This window comes from Aulonocara stuartgranti, assembly GCF_965226115.1.
Source record: "Aulonocara stuartgranti genome assembly, chromosome: 23".
NCBI classification, from domain to species: domain Eukaryota; kingdom Metazoa; phylum Chordata; class Actinopteri; order Cichliformes; family Cichlidae; genus Aulonocara; species Aulonocara stuartgranti.
In genome coordinates, this window is record NC_138958.1 from 20,520,225 (window position 1) to 20,536,349 (window position 16,125).

Consider the following 16,125-nt stretch of genomic DNA (forward strand, 5'->3'; position numbering starts at 1 on the left):
TTCCAGTTCCTTGTTTATTCGTTACTTAATTTAAGCCTCTAATTAGTCACTGGAGACTGGATGTCCATAAACTGAATTCATGTCAGGCTGTCGAGATGGTTCTCTGGATGGTGAAAATCTTGGATAATTTGCGTGTCCTTCCATCTGTGTTAATCTATTAACTTCCACCAGCTTGCTGGTGAACATTTTAGCAGTAGTGCTGGGTTGTGTTTTAGAAACATGCTCGAAGGTGTTAAATGTCAAATCAAGTCTCTTACAGGCATTTTGGCCTTGGAGTTCTTCTATTGTAAGATTTCCATTCAGCAAGAAGGAATTCTTCATAAAGAAGGGTAGATGTGAAACTAACTCTAAAGACACCGCCTGGATAATATTAGGAGGTTAACAAATGCTTTTACCAACATTTTTCCAAGATCTTTTTCTGTGATCCGACTTTTCACGGGAAACTGTATCTAGGGAAATCTAGACCATTTAGCTTTTCTTCTTTCTGTTGGCTCAGTGTCTAAACCTCATAGTCAAACATGGTGACTGACTGATGGAGTGTACTTCTGGTGTGATGGAACTAATCTCTGGGTTGGTTGATACTTTGTTTTGTCTCTTGGGGAACGGTAATGACAAAACTGCTAGAATCACAGATATCTGAATGTTGGGCTCTAAATGAGACAACTGATCCCAGGTAGATCTTATTTTTTTCCACAGTGAATTGAGGGACCTTGGTTTCGCCAGCTTAGTTTACATTTCTGTGGCATTAGGTGTCACATTCACAAATTTCCAACCTCAAAGTTTCAAAGTCTGCTGAAGAAGATGAAGCTGCCAGGTTTTGCTTGACATGAGTCCAGAAAACACAGGAAAGCCGTAAACATAGCTGTGTTTTAGTGAAATCCAAACTTTCATTGATGAAACTCTTATATATTTAAAAAATAATATTTGGAATGAAGATAAATAAAGTGCTACCCAACTAAACTACTGGCTAATATTAAGTTGTTAAGTTGATGTTTGTGGTGTTTGAAAAAGACCTCAAAGAACGCCACGCCATGTTGTTGGATGAGTAAACTGGAGTCTGGTTTGTTCCTGCAGTACGTCACGTACATGTGGAACTTATCAGCCTGATAGGGAAATAAACACAGATTAATCATTAGCTCTGTAGGTTTAAAATAAATAATCAACCTGACATCTAAAAAAAAAGAATTATACCCAGGTGACAAAGCAGTGTCCAACATCCTCAGGAAGCTGTTCATAGTTTTCCAGCTCCTTCAGGAAAATACTGCAAAAACACAGAGAAAATATTAATTTTCTCTAAATGCATTTTAATATTCTTTTAATCACAGTTATGGACCTATGATATCTAAACATGTAGTTTGGAGATGTTTAAAACTCATAGATGTCCTGGATGTTTCCTAATGTAATACATCCATTAGAATATTGCAGTGTTATCGCACATTTAGCAGGATATTTAGTGGTACCTGTTGTGGAACTCATAGATATCCTGGATGTTTCCAAACACAATATCGTCCTTGTTTACAAGGCCAGGCGGGACGTCCTCTGAGCCGCTCGTCATCTCCCACAGGTATGTCTGCAGCAGGTAATCGTATTAACAGCAGAAAGTACAATTTAGTATTATGTAGTACTGTGTTGCGTCACATCCAGTAATCAGAACCCACGAATTCTGAAAATATACCTCAATACACTCCTGCAGATCTCTGACATAGACTCTTTCTGTCTGAAGGAGCTCAGCCATGATGTACCTGAGGACACACACAGGTGTTATCAGAGTACTGCAGTAGTACTGCTACCAGTAATATCTATACTAATATCAGTAATATCAGAGTACTCACTCTTTCTTGCGGGCGGAACGTCTCTTCTCATCACTGACTTGGTGGCTCGGATCGGACAGGTTGACTTCGGGGTCGGAGTCTGACAGACTGTTGGGGATCAGCTCGAGCTCCAAGTCCTTATTATCCTGAGAGGAAAACTATACAAAGTAAACTCACTAAAACACACATACATTTATATTTATTTTTAATATACATTTTCTAAATCTGAATAATCATAGAAGTACAGCAACAGATCTGCCTTCTAATTTCACACATTTGCAGCTTGTATGTTGCTAATAATTCAAAAAGCTGCATTTGTATCATATAGTCCTTCAAATTATTCAATCATAACCTGTTTTACATGGAAATAAACTTTAAATGCAAAGGTTCACACATAAGTAAATGTTGATGTGTTTATTGCAAAAACACTAAGAATCACATCTCACTCACTCACATGTTTTCGCTTTCAAATGTGGAGAGTTCCTGCTCCACAGTCAGTACTTGTGTCGTTTACCTGCGAGCAGCCTCCCAGTGCCGTCTCCAGCAGGTGCCGGTACTGCCCCATCCTGACGGTGAAGTCCCGGTAGCGTTTGTCAACCGTAGAAACACAACGACGGAGCTCAGTGCGGTGGGCGTGGCCTTTAGCCAGCATGCTCTCGGCCAGCTGTATTAGCAGGTGAACCTTTTCCTGCGTATGCTGACAGAAACAAGGTCATAGTTTAGTTAAATTCAACCTCACAACAACATGTGGCTTGCTAGCACTTTTCCTGATTTTAATCATATTCAGGACACAAAATGGAGCTGGGAAATACTTTAATATCCATAAAAATGGTTTGATTTTCTGAATTTTGTTGGGTTGTTCTACATCTCTCGTGGTCTCTTTGTAGCTGTTCAGTATCTCCTTGATCACAATACGTCTCTTAGCGTTTGTTTTGCATCTCATAATGGCCTTTTGTTTCTCTTTAAGGGATTTTCTGGCATCTTTCTCTGTGCACAAACAATCAACACTGAAGAGTAAAGTGCTCACCTATTAAGACTTAGTCTGCATTATGAGAGCATATGGTTTCTTTGACTGACAGGTGGACTGGTACACAGATGGCCTTAGTTCATAGCTGTTTGCTGCTCTGCTTTTGTGAGTATCAAACAAAATATTAACAGTCTTTTCAAACAGATGCTTTGGCTAGAGGGTCATTGGCCCCTCAGCGTGTGCATCATAAGGCTGCTGAGCAATCCAAACATGAGCTCAGACTACATTAACTAATTAATTATCTTACTTGGAAGTACTGTTCATAGAAAGTGATAAAATATGATATACATTTCAATAAACTATGGAAAAAAACACACCTTGGCAGAAATGCAGAACTCCCTGTGTTGGATCTGCAGTTCTTGCGTCTCAGCCACTGTCGCCCCAGGTGATGTGTGTGTGACCAGGTAGTGGTCCCCTGACTGTTGTAGCCAATCCAGAGCCTACAACAAAAGGACACATTAGACAGATGTCCGTTAATAACTCAAAGTCAGCATTTCCAAAATATGATGCGAACACCCAGAGAGTATGCGAGACTTTTCATGCAACACAATTACTGTGTTAACTGATTAGTATTTTGACCTACTCAACAGAAAACTGAAAAATGTATCATGCTGGACAAAACAACAGCACAATGTTTCAAATGACAAAATATTTAATTTACTATCATGTAAGATTGAAAAAGGAAGCAACTTTGTATGCTTGAGAATCCAAGTTGTTTGATACAGTAGCTTGTCTGTTGGAACAGACCACATGAGCCAGCTGTCAGTGGTCATAATGTTATGTTACACCCGATCAGTGTATATGATTTGCTGATTTTGTTGTTAATGAGCATGAATAACAGTGCTAGTAATTTAGCAGACCACATCTACCTGCTGAGCGTGACTCTGGAACATCAGATACTGCTGGCATTGATCCAGTCTACGTTTCTTTAAAGTCCAGAAATGAAGAACTCTGTTTTCTCTCTGGAGGAGCTCACTGAGGATACCTGAGTGCACAGACACATCTGGGTAAGTCAAATTACCACTATAGTTTGCCATTAAGTGTGGTGTTCCTCAAGAAGTGATCCCAGCTCCACTGTAATTCTGTATTTACACCAACAAATGCTTGAATATTTCTCATGTATATATTTTTGTTCACCTTTGACCTGTTGCTCGGGCACCCTGGAGTGCCCAGTGACCTCTGCAACCCCTGTTACCCCGGAGACGGTGACACTGTGGCCAGAGATGGTCGCCATGGTGACACTGTTACGGTGAATGTACTTGAGGAAAACTTCGGCGTTCCGTCTGGCCAGAGTGCAGGCCTGTCGATGACCAACACCACAGACATTATGAGAAAAAGACATGGCACTCGAATAAGCCCGAATATATCTATGATCGATCATTACTGCCGACAGTTTCAGCATTGTGGGAGGCTTGGCTCACTCCATCCAAAATCAAACTTTATTACCAGGTTTAGTAAAGTTTAACTTGCCATTTTCTCCACAAGCACTTACAAATAATTGCTCAAATAGTTACCAAGATGCATGCCAAGTAGAAAGACTTGATTAGGGAAGTACTTTGATAACACTTGTACGATTGGCCCAGATCGTACAACTTTCATAAATGCTCTGGTCAAAATAAACAAACTCATGCTGGATGTTTTGGGACTGCTAAATTTAATACAATGAGAACTTTCCATGACCATTGAACAAGAAAACTGTTCAAAATAAATAAATGTATTCAACTTTATTCAAGTATCCTATTAATAGGATATGTCACTAAAGCCTGACCATGACCGATTACAGCAGCTGATTGGACTCGTTTTCAGCGTAAAATATTAGCAATGCTCAGCTTCTATTTTGGAGTTTGTGGTGGTTTTCCAGAGCTCCTCACCTTCAGAAACGCCTCCTTCTGTTCCATGTGTTTGCTGATGAGTGGCACCAGTTGCTCTGGCTGTCTTTCTCCTCCTGCACACCAGTCCTCCTCCCTGCGGTACTCCTGCTCCAGACTCTCCAGGACACCACACACCTGGAAACAGGCAGGTACACACTTGAAAAAACACAGTATACTACGAATTTCCGGCTGACTGTAGTTTAAATTTTAAATATTTGCACAACCTAAAAAGTAAGTTTGTAAAAACAATGTGTTCTATAGTTAAAGTATTACAATTATTTTTCATTTAAGATAATTATAATATATTACGAGTTTGCTAACCACTCAGTTAAGTGCTTGGCACCGTTTATTTATCAGACGCAGTTACAGTCTCTCGTTACCTGCTGTGACGTCCTGTAGAAGGCAGCAGATGCGTTAACTAATTTAAGTCTGTCTTCAATCCTCAGCATCAGAGTCTGCCAGTGTAGCGCCACCGTCTGGGCACAAGACCTCACTGCATCTGGGTCATAATGACCTGACCTAAGGAGGAAAGCGCAGATGTCAGTTGTTAAACAGACTAATGGCTGGCCTTCCTGAAGAAATGTAACATTTTCATCATTTAACGTTAAATAATGAAAATGAATATTATAAAAATGATTCTTTTACAGTTTGGGAAATGTGAGCTCTCTCTAACACAGAACACCAGAAGGTGACAGATGATCAAAGCTTTTGCTTTGATTGATTCATTTCCGGAAATATTGTGAAGTATAATATAATTTTATGAATTACAATAACAGTTAGCAGTACATACATGGGGTTATGTAACTTTTTCATCTGCCGTCCATGACCTTCCATCTATCCACTGCTCCTCAACCCCTCATGAACTCGTTTGTCATTATAATGTCAACCTTCATAACCTTCTTAACATATTTGCTCCCCTTAAACATCGAACTGTCTCATTTTCCCGTTCAGCTCCATGGTTTACCTCCGACCTGCGTCACCTTAAAGCTAAAGGACGCCAACTCGAACGTCTATTCAAGAAAACCGGACTTACTGTACATAAAGAAATGCACAATGATCATGTTTTGTTCTATAAGGACTGCATTGCCTCAGCCAAATCTGCTTACTACTCTGGTTTAATTAGTTCTAATGAAGGTAACTCCAGGTCCCTCTATTCATTGTTCAGTAAAATTACAAAACCTCCAGACACATTCCCCTCCCAGATGTATTCTGTTGATTTTTGCAATTCTCTTATCTCTTTTTTCACTTGTAAAATCTCAGACATTCACCGTCAACTTAACTCTTTAGGAGCTCCTGACTCTGAAGTAGACTTCCTGGTTACCCACTGTCTTCCTGTCAGCTATTTTCAAGCTTTACTCTTCCCTCCATAACTGATGTATCTAATCTCATTAAAAAATCTAAGCCATCCACCTGTCAACTTGACCCTCTCCCTACTGTGTTGGTTAAAGCCTGTCTTCCCTCTTTAGCACCTCTCATAACCAATATTATTCATTCCTCCCTGAACACTGGGATTGTTCCTGAAGCACTGAAAAAGGCTTCTGTTATTCCAACTCTCAAAAAGCCTGGTGCAGACCCCAATAACTTTGATAATCTTCGCCCTATATCAAATCTCCCCTTTATTTCAAAAATTCTTGAAAAAGTTGTCGCCGCCCAGCTTCATTCACATCTCAATGACCATAATCTCTATGAACAATTTCAATCTGGTTTCCGCCCCAATCATAGCACAGAAACTGCTCTGTTAAGGATTACCAATGACCTTCTGATGGCAGCTGATTCTGGTCTCCTATCCATTCTCATCCTTCTTGATCTTAGTGCGGCGTTTGATACCATTTCTCACAATATTCTCCTGAACCGGTTAGCTTCCATTGGTATTAGTCATACCCCACTTACCTGGTTTACCTCCTATCTCTCAGACCGCACTCAGTTTATCCAACCTAAATCCCATTCTTCAGCTCTCTATCCTGTTTCTGCTGGTGTGCCCCAGGGTTCAGTATTGGGGCCTCTTTTATTCATTATTTATATGCTTCCTCTTGGTTATATATTCCGAAAATATAATATAAATTTTCACTGTTATGCCGATGACACCCAGCTCTACCTTTCTTCTAAACCCAATTCATCCCTCCCACCTACCTCCCTCTCAGACTGTCTTATTGAGATTAGATCCTGGTTCTCCTCCAATTTCCTCAAACTTAACAGTAATAAAACTGAAGTTTTACTTGTTGGTACACCATCTGTCTTAACCAAATCCCACAGCTTTTCCATTAACGTTGAAAATTCTCCCACCCTTCCCTCCCCTCAGGTTAAGAGTTTGGGTGTCATACTTGATAATACTCTTTCATTCCAGTCTCACATTAATTACATAACACGGTCTGCTTACTTCCATTTACGTAATATTCACCGACTCCGTCCCTTCCTTACTCCCCATGCTGCTGCCATCCTTGTCCATAGTCTTATTACATCCCGTATTGATTACTGTAATTCCCTCCTATTTGGTCTCCCTAAAAGGTCCCTTCATAAACTCCAACTTCTTCAAAATTCTGCAGCTCGGGTCATAACTTGCACTCCGTTAAGTGCTCATATTACCCCAGTTCTTCAGCAGCTTCACTGGTTGCCCATAGAAGCCAGGATAAATTTTAAAATCTTACTTCTTGCATACAAGTGTATCCATAAATCTGCTCCTTCATATTTGTGTGACCTGCTCCATATCACCACTGTTTCCCGCACTCTCAGATCATCATCTGCTATTCATCTTACTGTTCCGTCCTCACACCTTATTACTATGGGGAACAGAGCTTTCAGTCGCTCTGCTCCTCGGCTCTGGAACTCTCTTCCTCCTGCACTAAGAAATATTGACTCCCTCTCCGTATTTAAGACACAGCTCAAAACACATCTGTTTAAACTGGCTTACTCGCTTTAATGCTGATTTTATCTGTTGTCACGCTCTGTTTTGTAATTTTAACTTATTTTATGTATTTTATGACTATTGTTCCTTTTATTAATTGTGTTTTTTGTAAGGTGACCTTGGGTTTCTGAAAGGCGCCCTCAAATAAAATGTATTATTATTATTATTATTATTATTATTATTATTTGTACAAAGGGTTACTATGTACTTGATAAAGCATTGCTATGTCTGTATTTAAGACTTTATAAAAATGTTTTTAAGCCAGATTTTACTGGAAATTAATGAGACCAGTGGTTAATAATTTGATATTTGCAGCTAATTAGCATTAATAATAATAGATTAACTAACCTGACCAAGAGCTCTGCTCTCTGCTGCAGAGCCAGGGCCACCTGGTGGGTCCTCTGCAGGGAGTCAGCATGAAGGAGAGACTGGAGAAAAAGACAAGGCACAGCACATTCACTTCATTTCCGTTAATCCGTCGGGAGGACTTTGTGTGTGAGAGTCCCTGTTGTTGTGGTAACCTCTAAAGCTGACTGCTGTGATGGACTGCAAACACATCAGACTCATCCTCTGCATGAGGGCAGGGTCATTTATTCGCTGTCATGCAGGGTTTCCCACAGGAATCCATTTAGCTGAGCTGGTAAGCTGCTCAGATTTTGATGCATTTCATGTTGTGATAACCTGAAGTCTGAAGAACAGTCACACATATTTACATCTATACATCTATATGTAAATTACTCAGAAAGGGCAATGTTATGGTAAGGCTATAAATACTTTCTTCTTAAAATACTGAACAGATGTTTTTTTAGTGTTTGTTACTGTCTTGTGTTTTTTTTTTAGAAAAACTGTTAAGAGATGTTTCTATATTTTTTTCTATAGAGTGGAGAAAATCCATATTTATATGCTGTTTAGAAACCTGATATCTTAGCATAGTTTTGATGTAGAAGCCATTTAATAATTCTCCTTTTTATTACTTCTTCTAATTGGAGTGTACAGTTTGCATTGTGTGTGCAATAACCTCTATGGCCTGTTGGAGGCGCTCATGCTCCCTTTGCAGTTGCTCAGCTTCAGACAAACAGCTGGAATTCAACATGCAGGAAGATAACATGACCTCCCCCTCAGAGATCCAACCCAGCACCTGAGACAGATACACAGGGACGGATACAGGTCAGCATCATCACCTTTAGTCCCCACTTGGCAGCTGGCACATGTTCATCTGTGTGTGTTACCTGTTTAACCTGGCTCTGCAGGTGTCTCAGCTGCAGATTCTGTTCCAGATGTGTGTGTATGAGATCTGCAATCTGCTGCAGCTCCTTCTGTTTGTCCTGCAGGAGGTGCTGCAGCTCCTCCACCTGAGAGGAGATTCCTCCTTCTGCCTCGGACAGCTCGATACCTGACACACACACACACACATACATAGAGATACACATTTTAGACCTAGACGGCGTTTTGGCTGCTAACATCCCCACAAGTACATTAAGACAGCTGTTTGTGTATATCTCTGTTCATATGTGTATGGATGCATGAACCGATGCAAGGTTTTGTCTGTGTGTCTCCATGGCAAATTCAATACGCTGGTTTCTATGGGGACCAGCTGTGTGCTTCAGAGAACAGTTTCCATGGCAACCCCATCCCCCTTTCCCCCCTCCCCCATTATCCTCGGTGCCCCCCCCCCCCCCTTTCTCCCTCCTAATATCATCACTGTGTTACTGAAGTGGTCAGACGGAGGCTACGCAGGAGCATGAAATGTGCTGACTGATTTCTATTTTATTCTGCTGCATTCAATTCTCTTCTATTCTGTGGAGGTTAAACATAATCAACATGCCATTGTATTGCAACTGTCCTGCACTATTCTGCTTCGTGCCCGTTCGGCCTTTTGCCAGCTTTGCTGTTTGACGCCATCAAAGCCCTCATTAGCCCCTCAAGGAAAGCCAAAACCCCCTCAAGTACAGCTACAAGCCCTGGATTGAAACCAGAAAACCTGGAAGCACTTCAAGGACCACATAGCCTGTTTCAGTATCATCACTACCCCTTCAGTTGTCTCTGCAAACCAACCAGTCCAACAGAACCTTTTAAAGACAAGATTCTCAAAGTGTGACTGGAAACAACTTCTTCGGTCCTTGACTAAATGAAAAATGAAATACCTAAATTTAATTCAGTCACACTGCATTTCATACTCAGCAGCAGCAGTACTTTATTGCAGACATTACAGAACATGCTAAAGTTTTTTTTAACCACTTAATATTCTCGCAGTGAACAGCGACCCATATAGAGTTAGGCTTATTGTTTGGGTTTGGTGAACGTCCACACAAACTATAAAACATTTGAAATGTCTGAAATGTTATAAAACAATTGAAATGTAACATCTATTTGGCTAAAACCAACCCCAACCCTGACCCTAGACAGGTCAGTACTGAGCTGGTTAAGTTAATATATAAAGCTCGTGTAAACAAATATAATATCCACCTTGCTGGTTAAAGAAATTATAATCCAGGTCAAATATTAGAATTATCATAATAAATCATAAAGCAACCTCTGAACTGGCACATTTCAAAAATTAATACTTGTACTTGGAAACCTATTCGGGTACATAACTGTCAAGGATCTCTGGAACCTCGAGTACCTTCAAATGATCACCAGACGCCCAAGATATCTGGAGCCCCCCATGGAAATGTTAAAAATCACAACCCACAATTACTTCAGAAACCACTGAGCCCCACAGGGTGACACTAACTAAAACACTGAGGGCATGATTAACAGAAATGTCTCAAGGTCCTTTCTTTGAGGGAATATCCCCAGCCACTAGCAATCTTCTTTAGAAATCCCTTAAAGAATAATTAAATAAATAAGCAAAATCCAATTAAGGGATTTCCACAATCCCCTAAGTAACTTCTAAACACACTCAAGGATCACTAGAAAACACTTTAAGACACCTGGAGCACATCAGTGATACACTATCAGAAATCAGTACCACTTACTAATAACTATGGGGAGCTCATGAGGGCTTTGGTCTACCGTGGCATTATTCATGGTGTCCATACACAGATCTTAGAATCTCTTAGGTATTGTAAACCACATTACCCGGATTTTATTAAATACCTTTATGTCCCCAAACCCTATCTCTGGAAACTATAGAGAAAACCTCTCAGCTGCTAACAATAAAACCCCACTAATGACTGAAGAGCCCCTAAACTAAAGTATTTACTGCAGCCCATTAATAACCTCTTAAATTCAAAATTCATGTCACCTTTCATTTCTTGTGCCTTACCACAGGACTCAATCTTGGGTCCCCTTTTCAAAGCCGACATTACGTCACTGAAGAACATGATGTATGTTTCTGTCGATATGTTTCAGTTTAATTGACTGCCTCAGCCAGCAAAAGTAAACTACATGAGAGTGAATTTCTTACCTGATGCCACAACCTCTGTGATGTACTGTTGAAGGTCATGGCCTTGCTGGATGACCTCATAAATCATGTTGTTCATAGCCAGCCTTCGTTCCATGTGCCTGCAATTCAATCACCAATCTATGAATCAAAGCCTGCGTCAAGAGTTATCATTGTGTCGAGTGAGGGCGATGACATCATCTTGGCCCGCTTACCTGTGAATGCGCTGCTGTGCTAATGTTAGTGCCTCGGGGGTCGTCTCCACTAGACGTGACTGACCCAGTGCTAACTTATCCTGGGCCAGCTTGTCCTGGTTTGCATCTGCTAGCCTTGTTGATGCTATTTTCTCGGTGGAGAAGTCCTGGGACTGTTTCTGCAGGTCTTGTTTCCAGGCGTCCATTTCCCCAGTAACCTGGAAAACACAATCATGAAGTTCACCTTTCCAACCTCACGCAAGGAGGGAAAATTTGTATGGAAAAGTAGAATGTAAATGAACCTCCAGCGTGCACTGCTGCAATATGCGCAGCTGTAAGTAAACATCAAGTCGGATCTTCCTCTGATGGAAAAGTTCCTCCAACTGAACGTGAGACTCCTCCAGCTGTTGCAGCACTGACTCCACATGGGCCACCGAGCTGCCCTGGGGCCTGAAACAAACCCACCCACTCGTTATAGGAATATGTAAACATTCAAAAAGCTACAAATAAAAATGCCCTGACCTGAAAATAAATACATTCTTGCAGGATATACAAATCAAAAAACAAATGCACCTACACACATTAGTCAAATCTTACACAAAGGCACCCACCAACACCCAGTGCAGGCCTCTGAGTTTGCATGAACACTGAAACAAATACACAGGCTGCAAAACGCCATAAAGAACAAACACAAAGTCTATGTAAACCTGAAAACAAACACAACTATAATTATAATAGAAATCAGCATGACACAGGCCTCTTAACTGCCCTGTCTAGTGAAAACAAATGCCAACACAACAATTAAATCCACAAACAAACACAAGAGTGTAAGGGTCATATATAGATCATTATATACTGTACTCATGGAACATTTGGACTCTTTATTATTGTTTATTAGTTCTGTGTGTAGTAATAAACATTTTCATCCATACGTTTTTTACCCAGTCACGCAGGACTGGCTAGTTAGGACATCAATTTAAGCAGAGACTCAAAAACCCAGCTACCTCCTCCAGCACCTAGATTCTGCCCCAGGGTCTGCTCCTAATTGGACATGCACCTTAAAGGCATCCAGGAGGTGTCCTAGTGAAGTACCTGAACCATTTCAACTGGTTCTTTTAATAAAAAGGAGTAGTGAGTCTCTTCTGAGCTCCTCTCTAATTACCTCACCCTATTTCAAAGGGAGAGCCCAGACACACTCATTCTCATCTCATTATTTCGATCACTGCCCACAGCTGGTGGTCACAGGTGAGCGTAGGAATGCAGATCAAACAGTAAATCAACAGCTTTACCTTTATGGTCAACTGTGTTTTTACCACAGAGACCAGTTCATTTTCAATTCATGAATTTCTTAATTTCTCCCAAACACAGAATTTGTCTTGCAATCAATTCTACACAAACTTAACATAATCTACCTCCGTGGTTTTCAGACTTTTTGTTTTCAATGCACACCAAGGGGCAAGCGAAATTTCAAAGCTAAGATGTACTTATACCCATAAACAACTGATCCATATGATCAATTCTTCTGACTTCACTATTTAATCAAAACAGTCTTGGGCATGATACATATTTTGTAGTGAACTCTACAAGCGTGCATACACATCCTTATCACACAGCTTCAGATAAAGCAACAAACAAGCAGTCTTACTGCCTCAGGTTTTGATACAGCGAACTTTAGAAGTGGGTAAAGTTTCTCTTTGAAGAATGTTTGGTTTCCAGTTGCCTCTTAGGCTCACTCAGCACCATGTCGGCATTTGTTAACACCTCCCAGCAAATAATCCACTTTGGGTGAAGGCTGTTCTTGTGATTTTAAGCACAATATTGTGTTTTACCTCATCAGAAAATAGTTCTTCTCACTATCAATTGGGGCCTTTGATATACTAATACAGTCTTCATTTTCATGCATCACTTCTTGTACAGATACGGTAATCACTTTGTTTGATACAAATTCCTAAGGTGCACATTAACATTCTTTATAATCCAGAAAATAAAAGCACCTGCGTAATCCACATAGAAGAGAAAACAAACAAACCCATACATTTCACAAAACTCGAAAAACAAACACACACACGTTCCCCATAATCCAGAGAAAACCCACACACGTTCTACGTGACCCGAAAAACACAACATTTGGTTCACAAAGTTGGTGCATATGGACTTTCTAAATAATCAAGTAAAACAAACAAAGCCACACAGACCAGACCAGACAGGCTCAGAGAGCTGTTTGCAGAACACATCTAGATCTTCAATAATGACATGCACTAGTAAGCAGTGCAGCACTGTGGCTTAAAACAAACACACCCACTGTGTATGTGTGTGTGTACCTCAGTTGCAGGATGAGGTCTTCTCCCTCTCGGATGACACTCATCGCAGCTTCCTGTAGGTCAGGGTTAGAGCTCGGGTTAGTGTGAGGGTTAGAGGTGATCAGGGGTCAGGTGCGGGTGTTAGGTTGTTATGACAGGGTTAGACTTAAGGTCAGAGGTCACAGCTGGGCTGTTACCTGTGTGTTGGCCTGTTGCTGCTGCTGCTGGCTTATGAGAGTCTGAAGAGCCTCCACAGTGTCTGGGCAGACGAGGACATCTGAGGAGAGCTGTTTCTGGAGTCCATCCATCCACGCTGAGAGCTGGAGGAGAAGAAGAGAGGAAGACCAGCTACTGTTAATAATATTACCTCTGACGAGTGGTTACAAAGTGTGTGTCAATGTGTATTACCTCCTTTGTATGCGTGTAGAAAGACACAGCGAGATCCAGCAGCAGCTTCCTCTGTTCAACACGCTGGATAAAGGCCTGTGATATGTAAAAAGTGTAAACCACACATTCACAGCATATAAACTACAACACAGCCCCGCCTTCTCCCCTCCCTTCAACAGACACACCTGCATGCGGAGCTCCAGGTCTCGGGCCGCCTGGTAAATCTCCTCCTCTTCACACTCTCCAGACTGAGCCAGCTGGTCTGCTGCCTCCAGAAGCTTCTCCGCGTTGGTGTATGTGTTCTAAGAAAGAGGAAGAAATTAGGATGCTGCAGCTGCACTTAAAGATCAACTATATGTGGGTCTTGAGCCTATGGTACCTGTGCGACCTGCTGGAAGTCGTCGTGGCGTTTCTGCAACGCTCGTGCTCGGTGCAGAGATTTCCCCACGCCAGTGTGTTTGTTCAGGAAAACCTCACCATGCTGCTCCACCCAGTCCAACACCTGGGAGACAGACATGTGGAGGTTAACCTGAATCTCAGATCTTTTTTCTCCTGAGCTCAGAATTTTTGAATGGTACACAACTTTGATTATACAAATGCACAAAAATATCTAAGATTTTAGATAATTTATAAAACAAAGAAACCCTAACATTTAATATAATGTGTGGCTATAAGAATTTTAGTTTGGACATTGAAGTGGATTCTTCAGAATCTGGCTCTGAATATACATCCATATTTCAAACTGGATCAGCATCTACATTTTTTGGTCATACCTGTTTAACATCCTGCTGAAACACACACAGCTGCAGGCGCTGATGGAGGCGGAGCTTGCGGTGTTGCCATGCCCTCTCCACTTCATGGTGACCCTGCAAAACAGAAGACAGTCTGTATCACTCCACGTATCTTGCTGTCTGCACATTGGATGTGGAGGATGTGAGACAGGTCACGGAGGGACATACCTGCATCACTTGGTGGAGAACTCCCATGATGCTGTGTGTGGCGGCAGTGAAGTCAGGTTTGGGCACTGATTCGTCAGAATCTGATGCTGGGCAGCGCTGGAGGACATCCAGTAATGCTTTACCGCTCTCGCTGACCTGAAGAAGGACAGGTGTTGATAAACAATGAGACAGACAGCTGTCTAGCACACACAGGATTTGAGAGCACAGACAGGCATGTACCTGTGTGTAGTTTGCAGAGATCTCTTCATTGAGCTCCTGGTGTTTTTTTACAGCAGCTTCCAGCTCTGCTGTCGCCGATGGCAGTGACCCTTCAGAGCACACTTGAACCCAGCCCTCCACCCGATGCAGGAACTAAACAGGGAGAGACAGACAAGTAGGTTTTTTGACATGAGAACATCACCTGACTGTTGCAGTGTCATATAAGAGGAGACAAGTATGGTAATATAAATCAATATGGGTCACCTGTTCTGCCCCCTGGTGGAAGCCGGTTGCCATGGCGAGCGTGTTGCTGCGCTCTTCCAGTGCCGTGGTCAGGGACTTCCAGTCTTCCTGTAATTTTGATGAAACCATGGCGATCCGTTCTGCACCATAATGACCAGCCTCTGCGAGCCTCGCCGCCACAGTGACAACACTGTCCACGTTCACGCTGCCATTCTGCACAAACACAAACATGTTGATTCAGCTCATTAAAATCACTCTGTACATAAACACACACACAAATACATGTGCACTCGCTGACTGACCATGCAGTTGGCGGTGAAGTGCTGGTGTTGTGTCTGGAGGTCTACAGCGTGCTGGTGGTTCTGACCGACCTCCACCAGGCTCTGCATGAACAGCTCTTTACTGTGACCGATCCACTCGGACATCTAAGATAGAGGGAGACAGAAAGGTTAGCATCAAGCTATCTGTCCAGGATGCTAAGGTTGATGTGAATAAAACAAAAGATTAAGAAGCGTTAATGTAAGGGACATCAAACTGAAAGTGAGAGATTGAAAACTTAAATTTGATGGACACAATACATAATACAATGAAATGCAGAGCATCATAAAAGATGGCAAACTTGGTGCAAAAGTTATTGCATTTAATTTAAGCACCATGAAACTCATTACAAACTTAATGTAAAGGATGCCAAACAATGTGTGAAAAAGCGAGGTTAGGCAATGCAAAAGTAGCTCAAAAAACCATTTCCAGTGTTACCATCCAGAGGCTCAACAGACATTAACTCTGCGAGAAGGATCGTTATAAAATCTTTATTCATTTTTGTACTTTACTCTAAGGGCTGACATCTT

General features: G+C 41.5%; 1 protein-coding gene across 6 annotated transcripts in view; it reads right to left on the reverse strand.

Annotated features, from left to right (window-relative positions):
* The window catches only part of LOC309700839 (kalirin-like), a 56,492-nt gene that overhangs the window by 26,289 nt on the left and 14,078 nt on the right, over positions 1–16,125 (reverse strand). For 3 of the 6 annotated variants that reach the window (XM_082524663.1, XM_082524662.1, XM_082524665.1), the window contains exons 7-33: positions 15,580–15,702; positions 15,299–15,490; positions 15,056–15,187; positions 14,837–14,971; positions 14,651–14,743; positions 14,257–14,379; positions 14,063–14,179; positions 13,899–13,973; positions 13,688–13,810; positions 13,512–13,564; positions 11,493–11,640; positions 11,212–11,408; positions 11,021–11,118; positions 8,841–9,004; positions 8,630–8,749; positions 7,960–8,039; positions 5,090–5,228; positions 4,710–4,844; positions 3,976–4,138; positions 3,708–3,823; positions 3,156–3,278; positions 2,326–2,508; positions 1,833–1,969; positions 1,676–1,742; positions 1,461–1,570; positions 1,192–1,261; positions 1,014–1,103 (exon numbers count right to left, since the gene is read on the reverse strand). In XM_082524663.1, the coding sequence (XP_082380789.1) occupies positions 1,014–1,103; positions 1,192–1,261; positions 1,461–1,570; positions 1,676–1,742; positions 1,833–1,969; positions 2,326–2,508; positions 3,156–3,278; positions 3,708–3,823; positions 3,976–4,138; positions 4,710–4,844; positions 5,090–5,228; positions 7,960–8,039; positions 8,630–8,749; positions 8,841–9,004; positions 11,021–11,118; positions 11,212–11,408; positions 11,493–11,640; positions 13,512–13,564; positions 13,688–13,810; positions 13,899–13,973; positions 14,063–14,179; positions 14,257–14,379; positions 14,651–14,743; positions 14,837–14,971; positions 15,056–15,187; positions 15,299–15,490; positions 15,580–15,702 (3,306 nt within the window). Of the gene's footprint in view, positions 1–1,013; positions 1,104–1,191; positions 1,262–1,460; positions 1,571–1,675; positions 1,743–1,832; positions 1,970–2,325; positions 2,509–3,155; positions 3,279–3,707; positions 3,824–3,975; positions 4,139–4,709; positions 4,845–5,089; positions 5,229–7,959; positions 8,040–8,629; positions 8,750–8,840; positions 9,005–11,020; positions 11,119–11,211; positions 11,409–11,492; positions 11,641–13,511; positions 13,565–13,687; positions 13,811–13,898; positions 13,974–14,062; positions 14,180–14,256; positions 14,380–14,650; positions 14,744–14,836; positions 15,188–15,298; positions 15,491–15,579; positions 15,703–16,125 lie in introns of all 6 variants that reach the window. The other 3 variants (XM_082524666.1, XM_082524664.1, XM_082524661.1) reach the window with 2 other exon arrangements.